This window comes from Etheostoma cragini, chromosome 16 (genome assembly GCF_013103735.1).
Source record: "Etheostoma cragini isolate CJK2018 chromosome 16, CSU_Ecrag_1.0, whole genome shotgun sequence".
NCBI lineage: Eukaryota > Metazoa > Chordata > Actinopteri > Perciformes > Percidae > Etheostoma > Etheostoma cragini.
In genome coordinates, this window is record NC_048422.1 from 20,893,106 (window position 1) to 20,907,921 (window position 14,816).

General features: G+C 38.9%; 1 protein-coding gene across 1 annotated transcript in view; it reads left to right on the plus strand.

The window, feature by feature from the left end:
• The first annotated feature begins 1,850 nt into the window (after nt 1–1,850).
• LOC117959826 (netrin receptor UNC5D-like) overlaps nt 1,851–14,816 on the plus strand; it is a 180,778-nt gene continuing 167,812 nt past the window's right edge. The window contains exon 1 of the mRNA XM_034897157.1: nt 1,851–2,204. Within this exon, the coding sequence (XP_034753048.1) occupies nt 2,093–2,204 (112 nt within the window). The 5' untranslated portion in view covers nt 1,851–2,092. The remainder of the gene's footprint in view (nt 2,205–14,816) is intronic.

Consider the following 14,816-nt stretch of genomic DNA (forward strand, 5'->3'; position numbering starts at 1 on the left):
AAAAAAGCTCGATGGTAGTAAAATAAGTAACATTAGATTAAAAAACAACACATAATGGATGGAAAATAAACCCACTGAATAAAAATTTGAATACAAAGGAAATGAAAAAAGTATTAAAATCAGTGCCCATATTTGCAGCAACAGTTGTAGAGATTTGCAGTATGTACATGTACTTGTTTTCTGTGCTGAGTACAGTACTAAGGTACTTTACTTACATATTTAAATATTGTTTAAACATTTTTTAGAAGAGATATTGTCATTGTATTGTTTGACAGCTACACAGACAGCTTTACAAATTTAGGTTTAAAGACCTACTGACACAACCTCTGCCTCTGTCATTCCCGGGCCTCTGCATTTCTGTGATGCCTTGTAATCGTTGCCCTTCTCTACCTGTCCACCAGATGGCCCCAGACTTTTCCACCTGTCCCAGTCACTTGACTCTCACACACACCTGCTCACCCGTGTCTCAGTTTCCCCAATCACCCTGTCAGTTCATACCAGCCCCTTCTTTCCAGTCAGTGCCAGATTGTCAATGTTGTTGTGTTGTGCGCAGCCTTTGCATTCAGCCACCTGTTCCTGTTCATGGCCTGCTCACCATGTTGTGCCCTCTTGGAATTTATTTCACTGTTTGGACTGCCATCTCGTTGGAAACTTGTAGCCCGTTCCTGACCATTACCTCCAGAAAATGTCCTTTCATGCTTGCCTTGTGTGTGGTTGTCTGCATTTGAGTCCCCTTCCCTCTGGTGCTTAAATTTACAAAAATGTGAAAAATAGGATGAATTATTATACAGTAAATTAAATAACTTAAGGTATGTATTATAAGGGCTTCACCTTAGCCAACTACCACATAAGTTATTTACATGTGTCAAAAGCCCCATAGGCAGGCTGGGGGGAAGCAAATTAATGTTAAAAAATCTCAAAGTACAATGTTTACACCATGGGACCTTTAAAGTAAATGCTGTAAAGTACAGTTTTGAATTCAAGACTTCAACTTGAAATGGTAGATTTTAAGTTTAAATGTAACATTGTAATATATATTCCACGTTTGGAATAATGAAGGAATGACAATACATATCATACATGGAATATTTTATTACTATTAAACTTTATTTTTTATTCATCATTTAGGTGTGTTGTTTTAGGGCTTTTCCATCTTCAAATTTGACAGGACAGTTAAGTGAGAAAGGGGGGAGACATGCAGGAAAGTGTCACCGGTCAGATTTGAACCCTAGACCTCTGTGTCAAGACATAAACCTCTCAGTAGGCCTACATGTGCGCCTGCTCTGCCAATGAGTCAACCTGGCCACACATTTAGGTACTTTGTTACTTAAAAAAATTATCTAAATATCTAAATATATTCCCTCAGGCTGATCACTCCATTATAAGCACTAATGTGGATTAAATAATTTAAATATGGACATTTGGAAAGAAGTAGCCTGATTTAACTGAGCTACTCCCTGTCTAATTGGCAATTTGACACCAATCACAGGCCATATGCTCATAGGCTGAAGACAGGCGTCGATTAGTAAAAACGTAATTTTCCAGACAAGGCCACTGGCAAGAGCTCCAAGGCAATGGTGTCGATTTCAGTGGACACATTTCTGTCCAGAACACAAGCATGGGTGTAGCTGAAAATGTGAAGAAAAAAAAACAAGCAGAGAGATAATTAAAGGATGTTGTTTTCACACAAGCGAGGCGCGTGCGCATATGCACACACACCTTTGTAATTTCTCAACAGGTCCACAGGGGCTTTGGAAGCTTTCTGTCTCTCTTTCTCGCTCTCTCTCTCTCTCGCTCTCTCTTTCTCTCTATCTCTCTCTCGCTCTCTCTCCCCCCGAAAAAACCCAAGCTGTTGGCTCGCGCGCGCTCTGTCCCCACTCTCGCGCAGCAGAGTGCGGACTGTCGAAAGCTCCGCAACACTTTCCATCGCTTCTCTCCGCACTGCGATTCCGTGAGGTTGACGGCTCTCCGGGCGGACACTAACTACCCAAACACCTGGACAGAGCGTCCGTCGGGGGCACGGTAACGTGTTTAGAGGAGCCTCGAGCAGACGACAAATGCTGGAGACCCGAGTCCAGTGGCCCCAGACCCGATGGGGAGGGAGACACGCAGACCAGTGATGGGACACTTTTCGGGAGGATGCTACCTGAGTTTTGGCATCCTCGTGCTTCTCGGTTCGCAAGTGCCCGCCACGTTAGCAAGAGGTAAGCACAGCGCAAACACACTCTTTAAGCTAAATGTTTTATCTCATTGGGGGGGTCTCTGTTTTCGAGAAAAAAACTCGACGTGCCTCGACAGACTGCTTTTGTTTTCAGTGTGGTTGGCTTTGGAAAAGTGATAATACAAGAAGCCGGTGTTAACAGTTTGTGTGCGTGAGTGTGACAGTGTCAAAAAAAGCATGTAGCTTAATTATGACAAGTTGACACGCGCTGGCTGGTGTCTGAGTAGGCTAATGGGGTTCCTCTTGAGAAGATGGTCGTTTTTTAAAGTTTAAAACGGTGTCGAGTTCCGTTTGGCGAGCAGTTTTGTTCACAGAACAGAAGATCGTCGCTCTGCTCTGCTGCCCTTTGCCACGCTGCAACTGTAATGGCAAGGAAGATCCATATCCATATCTTAACCCAACCAAAGCTCCCCCCCCCCCCTCATTTTGGTAACAAGTTTGATATTTATAAGCTGCTAAAGCCATGTTGACAACAGCTAGAGGGTGTCATTAAACCCACGAAGAAGACAACTGCTTGAGGGCTGTGCTGACTTCTGAAACTCGTAGTTGATATTAGTTGCCTTTTGTTTGTTCATTTTAAATGTCATAGTAGTAAAAGCTTGGTGATGCAGTGGGTATACAAGTTGGTCAAAAGATAACTGTGCTATAAATACTCTGTCTCTCTATAGTGGTAATACACACCTTAATGGTGTATTTATCTGATAAGTTTGGGATGTAAGAATGTGCATTGTCTAAAAATGTTTCCGTTTGGTCAGTGAATAGATTATTATGAAATATTTCCCTTTCTTCTGCTGTCCTGACCTATTGACATCCATTTAGCTCACATGGCAGTGAAACAAAGATGCATTTGCAAGTCAATTAGTTAACTCGCCCTTAAGGTTTTCATATTTTACATCCTAAGTTCTGAAATTGGCTTCAACTTTGAAATTTGCATAGCATAAATATTAGATTATGCATACTCGGGGCAACTTTGCATGTAGAGATCAAGAGTTTTTTTGGTTGTCATTTTTAATTTTTTTTATGTTAGTCTGAAAGGCGTTTAAATATAACCTTTTTTCAAGACCTTTCACTGCACATTGTATTAACTTGACCAGCATTTCCACAGTGGCTACATTTCCATGTAAAGCATTGCATGATATTTAAAAATGAGTGACCTATGCTTGTCAAAAAAAAAGAGAAATGTGCCTCTGCGTGCAAAATGTAGTTTTTATGAGCTGCATAGGTATTTGTTGTTATACATAGGCCTGGTTTTAGAGCAGCGTCTGCAATGGCTCTCTGCCAGGATGTGAAATAAATATTTATGTTGTGCAATAATATGGATGTCGTCAGTCAAACACTTTATGTAGAAATCAAATGAGATAAAATAGAAAAGGCAAACTCTACCAAAAATAAAAAACGTGATGGAATAATGTAATACATACAGGCAAAGCTAAGTTATGGAGCATGGTTGAAATAAGAATTAAGTTCTCAAGCCACCTACACGTATAAACTCCCCTACAGTAGAACATTTATTTCTCAATTGGAAGTCATGTTATAATTCAGTAATCCAAATGTATTCTCCATGTCTTGCAAGGACAGGACATTATTACTCACCTGCAAGCATACGATTTAAAGCTAGACACACTGAGAGAACACAGTGTGACGAGAACAAACTTAGCCCAAAGGAGAAACCTGGAATCGGTGCCTACAGGTGGATTCGTGGAGGAGACGGGGCAGATGAAATGTTGAACAGCATAACAGTCGTTTGCATTGTGATCAGTGAAGCAGAAGTGTTTCCAGTGACAGGGTGAGCAAGAGCACTACAGCCTAGTTATGTATATTTGTATGTAGTGTGTGTCACATGTGAGCGTCTTTACACAACAACAAGAATAATCTGTATGAGGGATTGTGGCTTCGTAGGTGTTTCTCCATGAGTGCCGCTTGTGACTGAATGCACTCCTTTTTGGATGATTCATGTTGGGGAAAAAAGAACTTTTCATGATTTCAAAAAAAAATGCTCAATTGTCTCATTTCAACCGAGGCCAACCTCAGAACTATTTGACATGTCGTACATGGAATTTAATTTCATGGAAAGACAGAGAGCTTGCACAGCAATGTCACAAAAGCATAAAGAATGGTCCTAATGTTAAGTAGGTTATGGTTGCAACTGGGCATTATATTGCCAAAATGATATAAAAATGTCTGTAGCTTCATATTTTCCTATTCTGTTCCTATTAGGGTTGGGCTGTAAAACGGTATACCGCGGGGTCTTAAAAATAGCCACGGTATCCGTTTCAACATGTCATTAAAAAAAAATGCGATGCACTTATATAGGAGACAAGGATTTATAATTTATTTAATGGCTTAAAATGCTTGTGTGTGGTTGTCATCGCGTGACAGTGCAGGGGCGGGGGGGGAGAGAAGATGGCAAGTTGCGCACTGAGTGACTTGGTCTCGAAGAAGAACACAACTCCGGCAGTTTGGCAGCATTTTCAGGTTCCGACCTAATGAGAAGGAAGAGGTGTTTCAGTATCAGTGTTTGGTTTTCAGTTTCTGAGCGGTGCCGGCACAAGGCAACAGGTTGGTGATGCCATCTGAGCCTTACGTCATCATTTTTAATTAGTCACGGTAATACTGTATACCGCGGTAAAATAGGGAGGAAGTTTGACGGTATCAAAATTCGGATACCGCCCAACTCTAGTTTCTATTGCAACGTTGAAAAACCAGCAGCCGAACTGCAATATGGCATTATTTACATCATTTCTATTTTGAACTAAAGTTCTTAAAAAAATGAGAAAATATTCAGTTCTGTTCCACTGTCCAAGGATTCACACCAGAGTATTAAAATAGTCTGTCATGTGGCTAGTCATATAGACTGTTTATGTATTGAATTACTAGTAAACAAGCTACTGTATATAATATTGTGTCTATATGTACTGTATGTATATATAAAATTGCAATATGAAATGACCATAGCTGCAACAAACAATTATTTTACTATCAATTAATTTATCGATAATTCTCACAATTAATAGTTTGGTAAATGAAATATTACAATTTACTAAAACCCAAATGTGAAGACATTCAATTGCTTGTTATGTCCAACGAAGACTTTTAAAACCTAAAAATGCATAACACAAAGCAGCAAATGCTCTCAAAACCAAGGAATGTTTGGCATAAACAAGGACAAACGATTAATGGGTTGAGTTAGGAAAGTTGTAAATCTCTGAAGTTATGGACATATCGCTGGTTTAAGTCTTTTTAAGGGATTTGTCGACAATAACACAAATATTCAATGAATGATGCCATCCTTATCCTTTTTTTAAATGTGACACTCGAATGGTATAAACTAATTGGATTGACTGCTTGATTTGAAACATGAGTTAGGTCCTAATGGACTATATAAGGTTATTGGGGTGAAATCAATCAATGTACCCCTGTGCAGTGACACCAACATGACAACACTTCTAAACCATGTAAGTGGTCAGCCTGGAGCTAGCCCGCAGTCTCTCTCCACACGCAGAGCAGATGACAGACGCCTGATTGACCTTGGACCATGGTTCAGTAGGTTAGGTTGGATAACCGCCACTCTAACCTTCCTGCAACCAGAATGTCGTGCATAGTTCTGGGGGAAAACATTAAAGTCTCGACAACACATCAGCACTGTCAGATGCGTGCACAGTACACATTTTAATTTACATTTAGGAACATAAATATGCTTTTAATTTAATCAAATTTGACAAGCCTGTAGTGCCCGTAGAGACTTAGATCTGCAGCCATTGTGCCTCCTGCTGCTAAAAGTGCATTCTGACTACAGCATGGCACAAGTGCAAAAATCTCCAGATAAAAACAGAGTGAGAGAGGAGTAAAGGGCAATCGAGTCATCTCTGCCATGTTTTATTTATCCCAAAAAATGACTGCCAGACTCTTTCTCAAGCTCCAGCTTTGATTTAACTGACATTTCACATGAGATGAATTTATGAGCACAGATGGGATGGTATCCACAGTTGTTTCTATTCTGTAGGAGGTCGCATGGTGGTCATATTGCCCTGTTTCACTATTGCATTATTCAAAGGGAACCCATTTCTCAATCTATCTCACAACCCCCTCTCCCATCATTTTGTTCTTCACATTTAGAGAGATCTAATCTCACCAGCAGCCAAACAATGGTAGGGAATATTGTTATGAGTTGTTTGATTACTACTGTAGCTCTGTCCAATGAGATATTGAGACTTTGGAATCTGGTCAATAGATAAGCTTTTGTTCATGATATTCCCATAAGAGATAGGATTGATTGGAACAGAATCCTTTTGGGTGCTCCAATAAAACACAATGCTTTCAATTTAAATCTGTTGGAGATGGTACGTCATATTTCTACTTTATTTTACTGTGGTTATTTATTGATTACTAGAGGTCCTTCTCTTCTTTGTTGTGTCCTAGAATTCTTTCTACAGTATTAGTATTGTATGCAGTTATTTCTGGTACTGTATTGTTTAGAGTTAGTACCTATGCCCCAATTCGAATCAGAGTCTTTTAATATTAGGTAATTAACAACAAAACATATTTAAAGTTGATTAAATATCTACCTGGTACATTAAAGTACAGCTGTTCACTACTAAATTCCACTCACCTTTTAACTTTTTTACTTCTTTTTTTTTTTGGACGACCTATTTAATCCAAAATATCTTAGCAAATCCCTGTATATTAAAAGATTGGGGTCAGAACTCAGTCACTCACACCAGTGTGCACAAAATTAAATTTTCACAAAGGCACTATGGCTGCACGATATGAGGAAAACGTGATATGCGACTACGTTGTTGAATGTAAGTGTCCACAGTTCTGCCTTTCTGCTGCTTTCAGTATTCTGCTAAAATACAACAAATTGCTTCTTGAATTCGAAGCAAAAGGAAATATGTTTCCAACATTCTTTCATAGAACAAATTGAACATTGAATTGAATATAAAAGGCACCACTAAAAAAGAATTAGTGATAGAACTCCATACAGTTATCGCGGTGACGCTAGAAAAGCCATATATTAGCAGTATACAGTATACTAGTACATTCTAATTTTCACTGGCGCATGCAGTAAAGTGCTTACACTGTAGAGCACCTTTCAGCTTTGCAACACTAGCAGGCAGTGGTGGACAGTGGAGTACAGCGATGAAAGGATTGGCATTTGATCGGGTTTATTTAAGCCGGCAGCGATCGATCAGCCTAAAAAATACCCAGATCGACCTTGATACCAATTCTTAGGGTAAGCTCAAGGCATCTCTAGCAATATTCATTGTTACACACTACATAGAGATTACACTTTAATTGTTCAGCATCATTTATACAAGCGTGTATATGGTGCAAGCGTGCCAAATGTTCGCATGAATGCACTGTAATGTTGCACTGTGGTATCTGATTGCTAAAATGCTGCGAGAATGACAGGGTGTCAAATGTTGCCATCTCAGTCGCCTCCTGCACATTTGCCTCTCAGCCTTGTCTCCGCAGCCTTGAAGCTTTCTGTTCGATAAGAGCTAGCATTGCTGTCATGCGTTTTCTTATAACGCTGAAAGGGAAGCCTTGGAGATAACTGCCAATCCCCAATGCACCATTCAATGCCTCACTGGCTAACTCAAGGGCATTGCCACAAAGGCAAGATTCACACCATACACCGTTCACATCAATGCCCTGCTTCCCCCCCACACACCTTTCTCTTCCAATCTTCCAGTTTGTACCACACTTTTGTTTCCTCAAAAGCGCTTCTATTTCATAACCACTCAGTCCCCTCATCCTTTCTTGTTGCCCACTTCTCCCTTGCAATTCCTCGCCATGTAATTTAGTTTCGGTGAATTGTTGCTCTGACAAATGTTTTGATTCTGGTATCATTTCTCACCTCACCACCTGACTAAAGGGGAAAGGAGAGTTGAGCTTGGAGAACGAGAGAGCAGGATATGGTAGAAGGGAGGGGGAGAGAGAGAGAGAGATATTAGGGTTACAGTGCAGAATACTTAAGTATCTCATACTGCTACAGCAGTTTGTCAGTAACAGCAAGCACCTGTCACTGCTCTCCCTGATGAATTAATTTCAAGAGTAATCAAAAGCAAATGCATATTTAATGACTTTCGGATTAAAGTACGGGTTCGGTGTTTGTGTGTTTGGTGTGTGCGCTACAGAGTTTTGACACGCAGAAGCGAACATTTTCATCCACCAGATTTGGTGGCGAGTGAGAGAATGTGATGAAAGTAAATCAATAATAACACATTTAGACATCAGCATCAATGTTGTTGTTATTTTATTTCGCGTCACTAGCCAGACTTCATAGGCCATACTACAATATTGGTGTGAAACTTCAACACATCAAACATGAAAAAATGTAAGAAATCCATGCTGTAGAGGTGGACATGTGATTGATGTCCTTGTTAGTGTGCTTCAGAACTAAATAAAGCCCTTTTGATCGTATACTTCATGTAATGCGTACAGTCATGGCTGTATGTGCTGTGAGGTGTGGTGGTAAATGTTTGAGGACATTGTTTTCATTTGAGATGAATCATGATTCCATTTTAGTGTAGAACTGGGCAATTTGTCGATGTTGATATTGCTGCGATATTGTAGGGTTGACTATTTGTGCATTCACAAAACATTACCACAATGAGAGTTATGATAAATAATCACCAATAATGCAAAAACAATCACTAAGTGGATAAACACAAAGTATGTCTGGAAAATTAAATCACCTTACTGTAAAAGTCTTTTAAACCAGAAACAGACCACACTTGTGTCATATTACAGTATTCAAAATTGAAGATTTCTGGCCTAATATATCGATGTTGATATAATATCGATTAGGCCTGCACGATATTGGACAAATCTGACATTGCGTTATCTTTTCCCCCTGCGATAAATATTGCAATATGAAAAAAGAAAAAGTAATTTTTAAAAGATAACATAAATAGCTCTTTTTTAAAATAATAAATCATTCTCTACTACTGCGGTGATTTTGTAGGGGAGTGCATCTACATGGAAGATGAAAATGCAAAAAGGATCTTTTCTAATGCAAACCAGTCTTTGTTAAACTTTAATGCTTTACAAACACCAAAGCAAGTAAGCACTTGGACTAACCTTACTATTCTGAAGTGGTTTTGGAGAAGTAGAAATACGCTGGTTGACTACCATGACACCATTGTATTCATATAATAACCAACCCAGGTTAAATCAATGGAAATGACATTAGTTCAGACAAAGACTTCGGTAGTAGTTTAGAGTTACATTTTCAGAGCCGCGGCTCCGAACCGTAACGTTAGTTGGGAAAGACGGACCCATTGGATCTTTAGGCTAACTATATTAGCTTTAGCCTGGCTGGTAGCAGCTCTCTGCTTGTTTCTTTAGGCTAACTATACAAGCTTTAGCCTGGATGGTAGCAAGCAACAAAAAGAATTAGCGTCAACATCGCAACGCCTGCGATGTGACTATTGTGCATGCGCACATCGCGATGTTGATGCTGATGTTGTTGAAAACACAATATCGTTCAGCCCTTATATCGTTATTTTGATTTTCAGTGTTTTCCTTAGGCTTGTGGAAGACTTGATTGCATGTATTTGGCGTGAAGGTACAGGGTTTCTTTCTTACAAAATGTGTTTTCAATAAAAACACACAGATACAATTTGTCATTATTTTGGACTAATATTATTAGAGAGCCAAAAAAAATAACACTCAAAAAGCTTAAAGACAAAACTTGCTGGGGACCAACTACAATCATTAGATCTGAAAAAAATGTATTAGTTTAGTTTTAATGCTCACTATTGATTTTACTTGATTTTATTCATTCGGCTTCGGAGGTGTCCAGAACTGTTTGGGTGCTGTGCCTAAGCCTCATATTGGACAAGAAAAAAACAGTCATTTTATGTTCTGGCTTTAGTTTGGCTTTGTGCTGTTTATGTCTTATGAACACAGTATTGTACCGATGGTTAATGATTGGGTAGGTTGTACTATCTAGACCTCATTTTGTAAATCCAAGAGAGGTTTGCTCTCCCTCTCCGTTTTTTACTATAAAAAAATCGGATGACATCCCAAGCTGCAGAAAAGCACCATTCCCGGCTATATTTCATGCACCCCTGTCTTTCTCAATGGCTATTTGGTGCTTTTGTGAGTGTCAGAGATGCAGGATGCAGTTTAAGTGTCCCTCTTGGTGTATGAAGTCTACATAATAACACTCTGTAGTGATGTGTGACTGTGTGATGTAAAACCAACAAAGCTCTGTCATTCATAAAACAGAAAGTGGAATCCCATTGGTCTTTGAAGATGGCTCCTGTGTTTTTTTCAGAGAGAAATGCTCAGTCCTGCCGACACGGGGAATATTTAGAAGTACTGTCTTTGTGTAGTGCTTACGTAAAAATAAACTAAACTCAAAGTTGAACTTTAAACCACAGGGAACAGACTATTCTAAAGACTTACATTTCCTTTAATCCAGATTTCATTCAGAGTCTATAAAATAAAACTAGCATTGAATGACAAAACTAAAAATAATTAGTCATATTTCCTTAACTACCAAAATGTTCATGATACAATTTAATCCATAAATATAGAGTTTAATGAAGCTGAAATAATCCTGTGAGCAACCCTGAACCCTATTAAATGCATGTTAGTCAATTACCTCATAATTAAATAACATTTTAATTCTTTGTGCCGGAACGTATTTAAAATAAATTTAGTCTACGGACACGGCCACGGCCACCATCGTGTACAGAAGGCATGATTTCCCCATGCAGTAGACGTTGAATCTGCAGTTTATCCTTGGAGAGAGCTTTGGTAAGAATATTTTAGAGCAACATGGGAAAAGGGGCACACCTTGAGCGGTTTAAAGCCCCACTGTGACTCCCTTCATCTTTTCTCCCTAACTCTTTACCTCTGCTGTCTTCTCCTTTTTATTTGGCAGTGAAAGGCAGGATTTATTTGAAAAAGGGCAGTGTCTTCATAATCACAAGTTCAAAGTTCACTAAACGGTCTGTGCAGCTCATCTCCCAGCTTGACCGCTGTATTGTCCCCATGGCAGGCCTCCCTTCGCCCCTGTCAGACCTTTACAGCCTCGATCAGCCAGCACTGGTGGTCCTTCCCTTGGCCATCACTGTGCCACCTCTAGGCCTGCACTATATATTGTTTTTATTTAATCGTCATCGCAATATCAACTGGCACAATATACCTTTTGCGAAAGATTCCGACATATTGTAACACACACCACGAGATTTGTTATGTTTGTTGAAAGAACATATCAGAAGACTGTCATTCTTTTTATCATGTCATTGTCAATTCAATGTTCAATTGTGTTTAATAAAAAAAAGTTAGAAATAAAAAATAAATGAAAGAATCACAAAAAATTTGATCAGAAAAAAAAGTTAGAAATTATTGTTTTAAATTCAACAAGCGATTTGTTGTATATTAAAAGCATACTGAACGCAACGGAAAGGCAGATCATGCAGCTCTTTCCCTCCTGGCCTGCCTTAGTGGTACACACTGTCAGAACGGTAGTTTCTCCTCTCTTTCTAATACTCCAGCCCTTCTTCGGCCCTGGCCAGCGTTCAAAACAAACGGGTTTTTATTGTCCTATTTAGTCTGCTATCCTTAAACAAAAGTAATATTCTTACTTCTTGAAGCATGTTCTGCTTTTATCGTTGTCATAGTCGGCCATTTTAAAGTGAATCATCACCTCTTTTCATTTCCACGTATTCTAAATGCTTCTGGAGAGAAACTACATTGCTTTTGTCCACATTTTTCTTGGTTTCTTGGCTGCATAACCTCCTGCAGTCTTTACCTGCTGTTTGGTCACATTTGCTTAATACGAATTTGAATGAAAAACCAAAAAATCTATTTGTGCAACTGATTTACATTTAAACAAGGGAATAAATTAAGCATTTTAAAAGAAAATGTGGAATGAAATAAGGATATAACAAATATCCCACTTGTATTTACATTCCTACTGAGCTGTGTTGAATTCCTTTCCTTCGGTGTATTGCCACTGGTTAATGGCTTGAGCAGTGGAATTTAAATGTTCATCCATACATAAGGTAGTGTGTTTCCTTCTGCTCTCCGAGCACCGCTGCAAGGTTATGCATGTGTAACTTTGATGAGGTTCCCCTTCAGCCAAGGACTCCCCTTTGTCATTAAGATAGATAACATCTATTCTGTGCATCATTGAGGCTACATTCATTTAAAGACTACTTTTGTTTCACCTCACAGACAGCCCAATCAATAAATAGCCTTGCCTATTTCTGCTTCATTTCATCTTAGCTGGTTTGGACCAACCCAACCTCAGGGCTGAGGATAGATGCTGCTACAGAATCTACTTTATAACGGCAGAGCGCCTACATACGTTTAAAACAATTTGGAGAGAATTTTTTTTTATCAAGATTATTTTGACTCTTATTGCAATTACAAGGTGATTGACAATATAGAAGGAAATGTGTCATTTTCGCATGTTTTTCAACAATGTTGAAAAACATATTCAATGTTGCCCCTCCTGCTATTAATATATTGCAGATTATTACATAGCTTATCTTTTTCTTCACCCAAGCACTATTAAAAACACATTAACTGTCGCACTGGGTGATATGTTCCTCTATTGCAATCAACACGGGCATGTAGATTATTCTGTAAGAACTGCACAACACGCTTGGTGTTGGGCAGATGTCATGCTGGTTTGATATTTAAGTGGCAGTGCTTTTGTTGGACAAGCTGAGGAAATAAATGTATTTCCTGTACCAGTTGTTCTGACACGTCGACAGACAAGAAGCCGTATATATAGTATATCTTAATGATAATTTTAGAGTTTGGTTGAAGAAAGGGTAGGTTTCAAAAAGAACATTTTCAAGTTTCATGTCCACATTGAACCTAATAATGCTCCATTAAAGAGTTTGTGTTTTCAATGAACCTTTTTTATATTTTGTACTGTAGTTTGCCATGAATCATTTTTGTAACAAACCCACTTTGCTGTAAAACGTCCCGGTAGAAATAGATTGGAACCATTTTAGAGTGTAAGAAATATACAGTATTTCTGCTTGGATAACTCATCAACTATCATCCTGTCGTGATCTCCAACCAGAGCGTACACATGTACTGACAAGATCCATATTCAATGCACTGAATTGTAGAAGCATCTGAAATTGAAATGTCAGGTTGAAATTACCATGCCTTGAATTAGAATGTGGAAATAGAAAAGACAAGCTATTGTGCCCCAGCATCTCGTGTTGACATTTTTGTGCGCATTGTGTTTACTGACTGTGTCCAATACCTTGATACCAGATTTGGTTAGATTGAAAAGCTCTCTGCATTTTCTGCAGAAAACGGTCATGCTTTTCTTCTGTCGAGTATCATAATTGGACTGCAGCACCGGTCTCATTCTCCTACTCTTAATCAGTTATCCTGAGATCTGTCGAAGTATCCTTCTCCTTTTTCTATGTATGTGTGTGTGTTGTATAGCTTTAATCCAAAACAAGCTCTGATAAAATGAGAGGATAAAACCCAATTACCCAGTAGGCAGTGCTGAGTCATTTCCCATTTGTTCCAGCCATTTTCTCCTCTGTCTTCCCCTCTTTATCTCGACTTCTATGGTTTACTCAAAGACCACCCCAGCTGATTGTAATCTGTAGGTGAAAAGAAATGAGATGGGAAAAAATGTGAAGAAGAAACTGAAGTGATAGAGTGAGCTAATCGATGCCAAGCTGCCTTGCACACAGGGATTTTCGTTTCTCTTCTGTACAATCTTCCAGTGTGATTGTGAAGTTTGTGTGTGCAAGGCTTCTGAGGGGACCAATTAAGGAACGGCAGGGCAGGAGCTTGAACTGCTCGCTCTCCTAATAGCCTACAGGCTGCACTGGTCCTGATCCATAGTCAGTTGATAACACAGCCCCCCCTGGTCTCAGCCAATGAATGCCCACAATCAACTAAAAATAATAAGTCAGAATGGAAAGAATACTCTTGCATGCTAAAATATGGCTTTGTTTTACTGTCACATTACAATAAAATAGATGTCAGTAAACTGATGGCAGAACAAACTTTTATTTAAACATATATATATATATATATATATATATATATATATATATATATATATATATATATATATATATATATATATATATATATATGCCAAGACAGCTAAGCCTAAGACAAACCACAGCAGGCTCCTGACCTTTGCAAAAGATTAGAGAATTTGCTTTTTTTTAGGTTTAAGTTCTCTGTCTGTGAGTGGATGGGTATGTGTATTCATTTTTCTTTGTTACACCCTCTCTGCTGACCTACAAGGTGTATGATAACCTACAGGAACAACGGGTTTGTTTTTCAGGGCTAATGGAGAACACTCCAAGACAGAACATAAACCAATGAAGCCATGACCCATCTCAAAGGGATTCTGTTCACTCCTAGCATTTCCCCCAGCTGGGGTAGAGTCTATAATGTAATGTGAAGGGCTTAAATGTAATCAATAGCCATAGATATCATTCACAAATCTTTTCAAACACACCAGACTATGAATTACTAGTCTACGAAAGTTGCTTTTTGTGCATGTGCTGTACAGTATATGTGCAGAATTGGGCAACATTATATTTCTGTAGTTTCTTCTTAGTACATCTGCTGGTGA